Genomic DNA, 13,078 nt, shown 5'->3' with positions numbered 1-13,078 from the left:
CTGTCTCTGTCTCACAACCTTGGTCATAGCTTCTACTATTGTCTCTGATTGGATTTTCTTCTTCAGGATTATTTCCAGCTCATCTCGCTGTGGGTAAAATCGTGGGCACTCAAAGAAAACATGCTCCGCGTCTTCAGTGATTCCTGGGCAGGACGGGCACTCTGGTGAATCATCATACTTGAAGCGGTGAAGATACGTCCGAAAACATCCATGTCCTGACAACATCTGCGTCAGATAGTAATTGACCTCGCCATGACTCCGGTTTAGCCAAACGTCGATCTTCGGTATGAGACGGTATGTCCATTTTCCTGTTGTCGCGGCGTCCCACTGTGATTGCCATCGTGCGATGCTGTTCTGCCGTTCTTCAGCTCTGAGGTCCTCGGCACTTAGTGTAGTTGACCTCTTTCGTTGGTAAAAGTTCCGTCTTTCCTCAGCTAGAACTCTGAGCGGCAAAGTTCCGGAAATGACACACACTGCTACTTCTGATATCGTGCGGAATGCACTGGCTAGTCTTACAGCGCTCAGTCGATATACTGATCCAGCTTTTCTCCATGATTCTTGCAATTTCAGCGGGTCTGCCCAAATGGATATTTCATATGTGAGCACCGATGTGACAACTGATGATAGTAGTAGTCTCCTGCTCTGCTTTGGGCCTCCGACGTTCGGCATCAGTCGTACGAGACTAGCCCTCATTACTGACGCTTTGGCACTGACGTGTTCCACTTGCTGTTTAAAGTTGAGGCGGGCATCAAGCATCACTCCCAAATATCGGATACAAGGTTGTGATGTGATTTCTTGTTCACCGACTTTCAGCTTGATGGTCTCTAACACTTTTCTGCTGGATATAAGCACTGCCTCAGTTTTGTGTGTAGCCAGATGCAGGTTTACCGTATTCATCCACCGATGGACTCGCTCGAAGGTGATGTCGAAGATGTTGTTAATCTCGTCAAGGTGTTTAGCGACGATTACTACGGCTACGTCGTCTGCATACGCTACGAGTTTTACACTTCTTGGCAATTTCAATCTCAATAGGCCATCGTACATGATATTCCACAGCAGTGGACCAAGTACAGAGCCCTGGGGTACACCTCCGGTAATATCGTACTCTTTTTGACCATTTTTCGTGTCGTATTTAAGAACTCTATCGGTGAAATAGCTGGCCACCATTCTACACAGGTATTCTGGAACGTTTTTCTCTCGAAGAACTTGCATGATGCAGTTCCAGTTGGCGGAATTGAAGGCGTTTTTAATGTCTAATGCCGCCACTAGGCAATACTTTGTGCCACCCTTCCATCTGGTTCCTGCGATCGCTTCTTTAGTCGTGCTAACAACCAGATTGATCGCGTCCAGGGTTGATCGTCCTTTCTGGAATCCATACTGGTTGTCTGCCAGGAGTGGGTCGACTACTGCATTTATTCGTTGATGAATTATGCGCTCAAATATCTTACCCGCCGTATCTAGCATGCAAAGTGGTCGGTAAGATGACGGTTCTTCTGGTGGTTTCTTTCCTTTAGGTAACAGTACCAATCGTTGCTGTTTCCACTTACGAGGAAAAGTCCCCTCCTTGTGGCATGCATTATAAGCGTCTAGGAATAATGTTGGAGCTGCCTTTATGATGGTTTTCAAGGCTAAATTAGAGATTCCGTCCAATCCCGGCGCTTTATTATTCCCTACACGGTTACAAGCCTCCAGCAGTTCGTCTTTAGTGACAGGTGGGATGTCGTCCAATTCGCCTGGCGCCAACTGGTAATCGAAAGTGCGTTGCTGTGGAAACAGTGCAGTGACGATTTTCTGAAGAAGTTGGGGACACGTAGGTGATGGCATTTGTTGTTTTTTCAGGTGGGTCATAACCACCTTATAAGGCCTACCCCACACGTCTTTATCCACCTCGTATATAAGCTCTTTTCAGCATCTTCTTTTGCTCTCTTTGATGGCTTTATTCAGTTCACGGCGCGCCTTTTTGTACTCTGCGATCAGCTCCACTGAGTTGGGCCGTTGATAGCCGCGCTGAGAGATTCTTCTTTTCTTATGGCACTCTTTACGGAGGACGCTGATGTGGTCGTTCCATCAATGCACCGAAGGTCTCGAATTTATGCCACGTTTACGAGGCATACTGGCATTACAAGCATCTGTTACTCTCCTCATCAGGTCCTTAGTCTGTTCTTCTGCACATCCAGTGTTGATCGGATCACCATCGAGGGCTATTAGTAATGCTTCTGGGTCAAAAGATTTTACCTTCCAACCAACGATGTTAGGCTGTTTGACTAGTCCCTTGGGGTTCTGGTCGCTTGATATTTCCCAGGATATTGCATGATGGTCGCTGGCAGTGTAGATGTCCAACACTTTCCAGTTGCAGTCGCCTCTAGCAAGACTATTACTGACAAAAGTGAGGTCTACAATTGAGCTTGCGTCACCTTTGGTGTAGGTCGGCGTATCACCACTGTTGAGCAAAACTACATCTAGTGTGGTAAAGGCCTCCAGTAGTGCTTTCCCTTGTGCATTTGTATGTTTGCTGCCCCACTCAACTGCCCAGGAGTTGAAGTCTCCGGCTATCGCTACAGGATGGTATTGCTTTGCATCTTCGGTTAGTCGATTCAGAAAATCAGTGAAGTCAAAAATGGAGAAGCTAGGTGGTGCGTAGCAGCTATAGAAGCGGATGCCTTCTACTGATACTGCTACAAAGCCGGCATTGCTGTTGTCGACTGCATTTTGGAAAGAAAGCTTGCCACATGACCAGATGACAGCTTTAGATCTGCTGTCAGCTTCCCAGGGCTGAGTACTCAGGTGTTTATATGGCTCTGCTATCAGTACCAAGTCCAGCTCTAATTCTCACACGGATTGCATGAGCAGGTCATGCGCTGCCTCACAATGGTTGAGATTGAGCTGCAATATCCTCATGCTTGTTTGTTCGTCAACTTCTGGAGCGCCTCCTGAAACACCGGGCATCTGTAGGTTCCGGCATGGTGAGCCACGTCCTTTGCTCCTTGCTGCTCAGCACATATTGCACACTTGCCAGAATTTTTACAGTCAGCGATACGGTGCCCTTCTTGTCCACATCTGATGCAGAGCTTAGATCGGTCTACTTGGCTTTTACATTGGGGCCCAACATGTCCAAAGTGCCAGCAGTTAAAGCATTGGATTTATTTCAAGTAGTTTTAAGCATTTCGTTTATTTTGCTATCCTATTTTGTTAACGACGAGTATTTCAGCATGGCCCGCCGCCCTGAAGAAGAGGTAATAGCTAGCCGAAGTCGAAGCAGTAATTAGTTGGAGATCACTCTCATGGGGCCCTTTTATTAATGATAATTTTTTTTTAGTAAGTCAAATTTTAATATAAACGGTGAGCCTGGCTTGGTAAATCCCCGGGTCAGGCAAAATCCCGTTATAATATATATATATATATATATATATATATATATATATATATATATATATATATATACATATATATATAATATATCTATTATACATTAAGCCACACACACCGTCCATCTTACGGCTAGCATTTTTAACAAATATAAATAATGCTGTGAAGCGGGAAAGAATAGGAGTTACGAATAATTTATTACGTGAAGCGTTCCAACTTATACATATATATTTATACGATACTAGCGTACCCAGCCCGCTTCGCCGGGCTTTATTTAGGCATACAGGAATTTTATTATTAACCAAGGGCTTAACCAAACTTAGCTTTTTAATACACTTTGGACTGATTCGAGCCGGTAGATTTTGAGAAATCTCAAAAAAACTACAAAAAAAAATTTTTCAAATGTGGTTTTTTTTCAATTTACTTTCAAACGGCTTCATCGATCGATTCTAAAAACTAATCAGCTCTTAACATTGAAAGACCACGTCGATTGTCGCCAGTCCCGTCAAAATCGGTCGGTTCGTTCGTAAGTTATCGTTGTCGAAAGAAAACTGAAAAAGTGTTTTTTTGGAATCACTCCGAAATTCCTAGTTCAATCAATCCATACTTAAAGATTCTTTATGAGGCTTCAAAAACTGCGTCGTATGTTGCCATCCGCGTGAAAATCGGTTGATTCATTCAAAAGTTATTGGGATTGAAAATTCAAAAAATTGTGTTTTATTAAACTGCTATTAGAGTTTTGAGCTCGGAGAGCTAAAAATGACACAAAAATCATATTTTTGAGCTCGAAGAGCTCAAAAACGTAATGTGTAGTTTGAAGCGTTTAAGTACAAAATGAGCGGGAAGTTGCAGGGATGGCCTTTAGGGTGAACCGTTTTTCTAATTTTTTTTTTAATGATTTTTTGTATCAAAGATTGAAATTGCATCAAAAATTTTTAAATTATCTTATAGACAACGCATTCGTTTATAACAATTTATTAAACAATAAGAGATAAAAATTAAAAAAAAAATTATATTTATGCAGCTTCTGGTAATATAGAAATGGATCATTTATAATATTTTGAATAAAAAAATTTTTTTTCGACCATTAATCTAAGTTTTTAATTTTGCCACAGCGAAAATTATCAATAAAAAACTTAAAAATAATTTTTTTTTATTTTTTCAACAGTGGTCTATTCTGAAGGCTTTCAAGAATTGCTCCAAAAGAGGAAAAAATTTTCAAATTTATGGTTTAACAATTATCACACTTTCAATGTTCATGTTCAATCAGAAAAAACTTATTAATTAACTATTGCATAACTAATTAAAAAATTGTGATAAAAATTTTTTTCGGACGGATTATTGTTCATTTCTCGATCAAGCTATTTAATAAGCCCTTAAATTTTTTAATTTCTTAAATTTTATATTTAATATGATAAAATAATTTTCAATAATAGTGTCCAAGATAGGCGTGGCTTTTACGCAAGCCAGAGCACCCGTTTTCGGCTTTATTTTCATCCTTCTGGAAAAATTATAGACATTGGTCCTACAATTTTGGGAGTTAAGACTTCTTTAAGGAAATTTCTTGCTATTTTGATTATTTTAAAAAAACTTTTGAAATCCTTATTACTTTTGCAATTTTTGAAAGCAGAACTTAATTCTTTTCAAAAATCATCTAGATGCCATTCCGAATCGAATGACACCTTAAAACAGTTATACCTTAGCAGGCTTTGTGACCTCCTGACTAAGATATCCTATTTTGCGCCAGAGATGTTCTGGACGCCACCAGGAGAGTTAATTGATGTTAAGTTCACTCGGCCTCCTGGAACCGAGTTACTAAGGCTAGCTCACACTCAGGGAGTGGGTATCCAAAACTGATATTCGGTCACAGAATATAATTTAATCAACTAATTATTACTAAGTGAGAGGAAAGAGGCTAGGTTGTTGAAATTATTGGCACGGCACAACCACAATTAAATCAAATAAATTAACAAGTTTATTCCCAATGACTCTACGATTAATACTTGACAATTTACTCCCCAGAATAGAATAATTACTTGATGGCCTGGTCTTCGCCATAGTCTGATTAACACAACTGAATCACTTCGAGGATGCTAACCAGTTAGCTCGCAGATCACAACTAATTAAACTAAACTATCCCTAACTGAGACGACCTCGTCTTCGATAGTACAACCCGCTCCGTCTGGATAATGATTAGCCCCCTGGCTTCTTTGGAGATCCTTCGGGTTGTAGGCTCGAAGATCGACTGCCTGTTCCACCGCTCGATTGACTCTTTTAGGGCCTCAAGCTCCCCACTCCGAGAATTAAAACGAGCGACCGCGCCGCCTAGTGCCTGAAAATGAAACTGACGAAGGCCGGTACGCAAGGCTCCTGCACGAGCACAAGTATATCAATTTGCACTGTTACAACCTGAATCCTAATTTTCGGAGACTGCTGAAAAAAATTGACGAAAAAGGCACTTGTTAACTAGATTATTGGTCGCTCAAAAAGTTTCATAATTTCCAATTATTAAATTAAAATTTTTATGTAATCAAAATTTTGTACCTATAATTAAGAATTTTTGATGAAAATATTATCATTTGGTCACGACAAGCTTAATCTTTCGAAAGAAAAATAATCGTTTTCACGATAGTGTACTCTATTTTCCCTGGTTTACACTTTCAAAGAAAAATTTTTTTAAGAATTTTAAATTTCCACGCTCAAATTATATGCGCAGGACGCACAATGCAAAAAAATTAAGATATGATGAAAAAAAAATTTTTTTTAATTCTTAAATTTTCCCGCTGAAACTAAATGCGCAGAATCTTGGCGTATGTACGTTCTGCGCATGCGTAAAAAAATTTTTTTCCAACGAAAGCGGCCAATATTAAAAATGCAACTGTAAATTATAATATTTTAATGTTTTTTAAGACCATATCAATTATGACGATATGCAATTGTTTTGATTAAATAGTAAATTTTTAATTTTAGCATTCGCCAACAATTATTCGTTAAATAATAAATATCTACTGTTTAAAATTCTATTACTTAATGATTAATTAAGTTTCGATTTCCCATTGAGTGGCCAAGGCTAAGGTTACCTAAATTCTGGCTCAAGTCTGGGTTGCCATTCAATGGCCATGGCTAGACTTTCTAGTCTTTGCTAACGCGGGTCATCTTTGGCCCGATTGAGGCTTGGTTACCCAGTCTTGGCCCAGGCATGGGCCAATATCGGTGCGCCAAGCTTAGTTGCCCATAAATAATGTTATTTTTGTTTCAAAATGATGATAAAAAGTGAAAATTAAAATTAAAATCTCTTTATGTGCATTTATTTAAAATCCATAAATACTTGTTTCTACTTTGATGGCCTATAACTTTTAAACCGTTCAAGTTATGAAAATTTTATATCAAAACAATTTTGTATAGAATTTAATTTTCTACGAGAAACATTTGTCAAAAAATTTTTACTATTTTTTTTCTACGAGAAATAATTGTTTTTTTAAATAAAAATTTTTTTTCCATGTTATTTACATGGGAAAAAGGACCCCTCTTTGAGGCTAATTTATAATCGGAATTAACAATTTTTTCAGGCCGGAAAAATTTTCTCTTACCCTGAAGAAACTTTTAAGACGTCAAGCAAAAAAAAAATTTTCAGAAGAATCACCCTAGTATGTATGTATGTGTGTGTATGTATGTATGTGGCCCTCTTATAATTTTTGAACGTCTCGACCGATTTCATCGCGGTTGGCACCATTCGAAAGGACTTGACCAAACTTAGATTTTGAATATACATTGGATCGATTCGAACAGGTAAATTTTGAGAAATCTCAAAAAAACTACATAAAAAAAATTTTTTGAAATGTGTTTTTTTTTTCAATAACTTTTAAACGGCTCTACCGATCGATTCCAAAAACTAATCAGCTCTTAACATCAAAAAACCACGTCGATCGCCGTCAGCCCGGTCGAAATCGGTTGATTCGTGTGTGAGTTATCGTTGTCGACAGAAAACCGAAAAAAGTGTTTTTTCAGAATCACTCCGAAGTTCCTAGTTCGATTAATTCATATTCAAAGATTCTTCATGCGGCTTTAAGAACTGCGTTGAATGCTGGCAACCGGGTGAAAATCGGTTCATTTATTCAAACGTTATTACGGTTTGTAAATTCAAAAAGTTGTGTTTTATTAAACTGCTATTAGAGTTTTGAGCTCAAAGCTCAAAATCACACAAAAATCATATTTTGAGCTTGAAGAGCTCAAAAACGTAATGTGTAATTTTAAGCGCTTAAGTACAAAATGAGTGGGAAGTTGCACGGGTGGTCTTTAGGGTCATCCCTCGTCCTAATTTTTTTTTTTCATTTTTCTTTAGCGAAGTAATGCTAACGCGGTCCCGCAGTACCAGATTAAGAGAGGGGAGGGTTTTAGTGAGTAAGAATCTCACACTACCGGCAACCAACGTCATCAATATCTAGCCGGTGTCTATGAAGATTTCCTTCCTCTCGCCCAAAAAAAAAAAAAAAAAAAGAAAAAAAACACACACACACATACATACATATAGACACCGTGACAACCTCGCGGGGATAGTCAGGGAAGCTTCCTGTGACCTTCAAACGTCGAGATTTGATGAAAACTCGATTTTTGCAAAACGGGGTGAAAACAATAACTTACCGATTTTTGAAAATCTTCGATTTTCTTAGCGGGAAGTTAAAAAAATCGTTTTTTATCGAACTTTGATAAGATTTTTTAGCTCGAAGAGCTCAAAAGCATAGGAACGCTATCTCTTTGAGTTCGGAGAGCTTAAAATAACACATAAACTGTATTTTTGAGCTCGAAGAGCCCAAAAATATCATAAATGCAATTTTAAGCGCTAAGGTACGAAATTAACGGGAAGTTGCAGGGATGGCCTTCAGGGTTAACCGTTTTCCTAATTTTATATTTTCTTTGTTTAATTATTTTTTTGGTTAAATTCAAAAAATATTTTTCTTTTAGTTATTTTTAAAGATTTGAAAATAATATAAAATAAAACAATAAAAACAAGATTATGCATACAATCTTTAAATTTCGATAATTTATGTAGAATATGAGTACCTACGGCATGCACATTAGGATTTTCCAAACTTTTTTCAATTATCGTATAGAAATGTTAGAAAATTTAAGAACTTAAAAGTTTTGAAGCACTTTTTGGGTATCAGCATATTATGGCTACTTTGTCACTATTTTGAAATTGCCTTAAGAACCGGATGTAGAGGTTGGTATATAAAAGTGAAAAATATAGTGGTTCAACTTGATTATGAGAATGTGGTTGAACTCATTATCGACTTGAGATTACAACTCTCATGATAATAAATGTCTAAGCCTTATCCGCCGAGAAAAATATATTGATTAGACTGTTATAATTCAATCTTGCTATACTAAACTATATTTTGATCGGTGGGTAAAGTAGTTATTTATAATTTCAAGAGTAAGATTATAAATATTAAGAAATAGTTCATTATTACGCCACTAGAGGAAGGATATTACATCTACTTTTTTTACATTCATTGTGGATAAAGTTTATTTACGTGAGAATAGATAAAAGTTATTGGACTTCACTCTTATTTAATAATTATTTATGAACATTAACCATTGATATAATTGAAAAAAATAAAACGTTTTTTAATTAATTTGTCTCTCGAATGCTACGATGGCACACCTTTTTCGAGTTAACCAAGAATTTAAAGACTCGAAGGTGTTTGATGATTTGGTGAGTCAATATGTAAAAAAAACCAAGTATACTTTTGGTAGAAATGATTCGAAATTGATGAAGACTCACTGTGAGAATAATAATAAAAATGTTGATGACTATCCCAATCTAAAATATTATTATCGCTACATGCGATGTAGTAGAGGTGGAACGTATATTCCGAAAAAAAGAAGGTGCGAAATCACGGAATACTAAGTGAGTATATATTTATAATTACTTATTTATCAAAATTTATCAGTTGTGCTATTATATTTGGACTAAAATAATCTGGATTTTAATTTTTTAATCTTACATTTTACCATATACTTATATTTAATATTTATTACAGATCTAAAAAATCCATTGTCCCGTAGTGCTTCACGTAACAGCAAATTTAAAAAAAAAAAAGTACTGGTAATCAAAAATGGGTTTCTCAACATAATCATCCACCAGTAAGTCATATATAAACCAGGCAGTAAAAATGACAGTTAATATAATACAATAATATAAAATTTATATCCAATATTCTACACTTTTGTTTATTAATTTGATGAAATTATATTAAGCACAGTAGTGCTAACATAATAATTTTTAACACACAAAAGATTTTAACTTAACTTTTTAAGCAGAAACTCTCAGTAACATTAAGTATATTTATTCATAAGATAAAAAATGGATTTCTTAAATAGTCCTCTTTTGTTGACAGGAAAATGATGATGATAATGTGAAACGCAGTGATGGTCATAGTGAAGACACGGCGAGGAACGATGAAAATTCTGATGATGAATTTGAAACTGCTCATAACAAAAAAAAATCTTCTAAGTCTTCGGTGGTCTACACACAGGCTAAAAAGAGATATGAGCTTACTCCTAAAAATGTGGGAAACAGCTCTGAAAGTCAGCTTTTAGTTTCGGAAATCGTGAAGCGGATAAAGAAAAGTGTCGATTATGATGAGAAGACAGTTCCAATGAAAAAAAAATATGCTTTTAAATTTACTGGAAGAATTTGAACAGTTAGATAATCTACCACATTCCTCAGATGAATCTGACGAAGAGTCTGCGCACCTCAAACTTGTACCTTCAGCTAATCAGTCTCCATTACATCTTCCAATCTCACCGAGTAATTCATCATCGCATGAACAATTGCTTTCACTGAATAATTCTCCAGTACATCTTGACCTTTCATTGTCAACCGAGTCACCACAACATTCACCGAGTTACCGCAATATGTCACCATCACACCTTCAGCGTTCAAATTCACAAGAAAAGTCTCAAAAGAATTCTCATAATGCAGTACCGTGTTCACTAAAAAAAAAACCTATTCCAAAACCATCAAATGATGACCGGGAATTGTCTACTGCGAATAATAAAATTATCGTTGAGAAAATAAAGTCACGTGGACGACCTAAACGCCAACAAAGGCCTGCTATAGGCGCCGATTATTTGACTTATGGCATTAAAAAAACTAAAAAAACATAATTACAGCTGTTATAAAATTGAATTAATCAACTCAATTTATATAAGTTTCATAGAAGCTTCATATTTAAATATGGGGTATTCCATGCCAAATCGACCGCTTTTAAACCTGACTCCTTTAAATTTAGCTGAAACTTTTCTATTCTTTTCTACCCTTTGAGAAATTTTTAAAATTTTTTTATCCAACCCAAAAAGAGTTATGAATTTTTCAAAAAATGGCTTTTTTATTTTCAAGTAGCCATAACTTTTTAGACATTGACCTTTGGGTACTTTTTTTCTTTTAAATTTTTGTTTTTGAACGAACTTTTCGAAAAAATACCCAAAAAAAAAAATTAAATATAGATTCTATAAAATAATCCGTTTTTTTTTTTAACAAAATCGTTATTTTTCCAAAATTCGTCCTTTTTTTTTTCTCAAAAAAAAATTTAATGAATTTGACAACTATTCCAGCTCATCCCGGACAGGGCCAATTATTTAAAAAATTTTTTTTTATTAAATTGAAAAAAAAAATTGTCAAATCTAAAATAAAACAAATTTTTTTTTTAATTAAATAAAAAGAAATCAGTTGTCAAATTAATTGAAGGTTTTTAAAAAAAAAAAAAAAAAAATAAAAAAATAAAATGACTAACTTTGAAAAAATGACTAACTTTGAACGATTTTGCTAAAAAAACCGATTATTTCATAGAATTGATCATATTTAATATTTTTGTGTATTTTATCGAAAAATTTATTCAAAAACGAAAATTTAAAAAAAAAAAGGTACTAAAAAGTCAATGTCTAAAATAGTTATGGCTATTTGAAAATAAAAAAGCCATTTTTATGGAAAATTCATTTTTTGGGTTGGATAAAAAAATTTCAAAAAATTCTCAAAAATGTCTTTCAAAGGGTAGAAAAAAATAGAAAAATTTCAACTAAATCTAAAGGGGTCGAGTTCAAAAGTGGTCGATCTGGCATGGAATATCCCATACATAGTAATGTTATTTAATGTTTGATATTTTTCATAATTTTAGAAGCGTTTTTTAGTGCTATTATGAATACAATAAAACTATCATACATCTCAAAGTACTTTCTCCCTTTCTTTTTTTAATTAAGTTCATCTACTCAAATTTAATACACATTGATTGTTACAGTATACATGTTTGACTACTAATAATAAATCGATTATTTCAGTAAGAAACAATATAATCTTTTTTTTTACTTCTTTATAAAGTGCAATTATAAGTATTTATTCACTCGATGTATGAATTGTCATAGAAACATTTTTTATTTTTATTTTCTTTCAGCATATTTTATTCTTATCAACGGGTTAGAAAAATTTTATTTTATTACTAATTAAACACAAAATAAAGTTTTTAATTAGTAGAAATTTTCGTTAAGGATCAATGAATACTTTTATGAATTTATTCAATGCAACTGGTACTTAATGTGTTTACTAGTATTCAATGAAATTAATTATTAACGTTGGAGCATTTTTATTTGGTAATAATTTACTATAGGAGCTTCTGGTAGCTAGCCAGATCAGTTTTAGGTAAAAAAAAAGTTTTCTGGTCTTCCGTTACTTACTGTACACACAAAAAACAAATTTCTTGTGCCAAGAAAATTTTAAGGAAAACGAGTTATTCTGGAGCAAGAAAAAATTTTCTTGGCTCAAGAAACTTTGACTTCATTCAAGAAATTTTCAATCTTCCTTAATATTTTCTTAAGCCAAAAAAATTTACACTCCAGTTAAGAATTTTTTTTTTCAGTGTAGATCTTTGAATAATTGATAGGTCCTTCCAAGAGCTAACAGGCTGAAAAAAGACTTTTCTAATCCCCAAGTAGTGAGAGGCTCTTCAACCCGGTCCTTTGGAAATAATGAGATCATATAGAAATTAATATGGTATTATCTTCTAGAGATCTTCAAAACTTTGATGGCTCTTCGAGATGATTGCGAGTTCTTTTCGTTGCATTGAACGACAAATTTACTTACAAATTTTGAGTGAAAATATTGAGATTATAAGTTGATATTTTTATGATAAATTTTTTTGATATCATTATTATTTAGAGAGAAATTTAGTTTGACACCTTAATTCTTTGCAGTTCCAACTTGACTCTTATAAATATCAGAAGTAAACTATAATTTTAATTTATATTAAATATAATGTCTATAAACATTAATTTCGCTAAAACTTTCGCTATTCATATATGTAAAATAAGTAGGCAATTTATCCAGTATAAAATGGTTGATAAAATAGTATTCTGCAATTTTATTGAGAGTAGTCTTTATTCTGATCTAACCTTTTGGACGAGGTTCATGGTGAAATAAAATAGATACTTTGATTAATGCAATCATGACTTCTAATCCCGACTTTGAATTTCAAATTGGAATGACGTTCCATTCTTGGGAAGAATGTCAAAAAAATTGATATTTACGATAAGAAAAATCATGAATTACTAACTACTCTCAGAGGCGAAAGACTGTATCAATGTGATTTCAAAAATGTTCATCAGACCGCCCAAGAAATTGAAAAATTAATAGAAAGGCTACAGTATAAGTACAATA

At 34.6% G+C, this 13,078-nt stretch overlaps 1 protein-coding gene across 1 annotated transcript; it reads right to left on the bottom strand.

Moving 5' to 3' along the window:
* Window positions 1-2,067: 2,067 nt before the first annotated feature.
* On the bottom strand, window positions 2,068-2,946 carry LOC141537828 (uncharacterized). The gene is made up of 2 exons (XM_074259008.1): window positions 2,868-2,946; window positions 2,068-2,801 (listed from the first exon to the last, which is right to left on the bottom strand). Exons 1-2 carry the CDS (start codon window positions 2,944-2,946, stop codon window positions 2,068-2,070), a joined length of 813 nt encoding a protein of 270 aa, XP_074115109.1.
* Window positions 2,947-13,078: the final 10,132 nt, after the last annotated feature.

This window comes from Cotesia typhae, unplaced genomic scaffold (assembly GCF_013202065.1).
Source record: "Cotesia typhae breed Kobodo isofemale line unplaced genomic scaffold, CoteBio_Ctyphae contig_17, whole genome shotgun sequence".
In the NCBI taxonomy this organism is placed as follows: Eukaryota; Metazoa; Arthropoda; class Insecta; order Hymenoptera; family Braconidae; genus Cotesia; species Cotesia typhae.
This window is presented reverse-complemented; position numbering and strand designations above follow the sequence as displayed.

Bases quoted from the DNA above. Each gene is read 5' to 3' on its own strand.
- LOC141537828 (XM_074259008.1), bottom strand. From the start codon at position 2,946: ATGCCCGGTGTTTCAGGAGGCGCTCCAGAAGTTGACGAACAAACAAGC. The intron at 2,802-2,867 runs GTGAGGCAGCGC...TGGTACTGATAG, and splicing joins GCAGCTCAATCTCAACCATT to CAGAGCCATATAAACACCTG.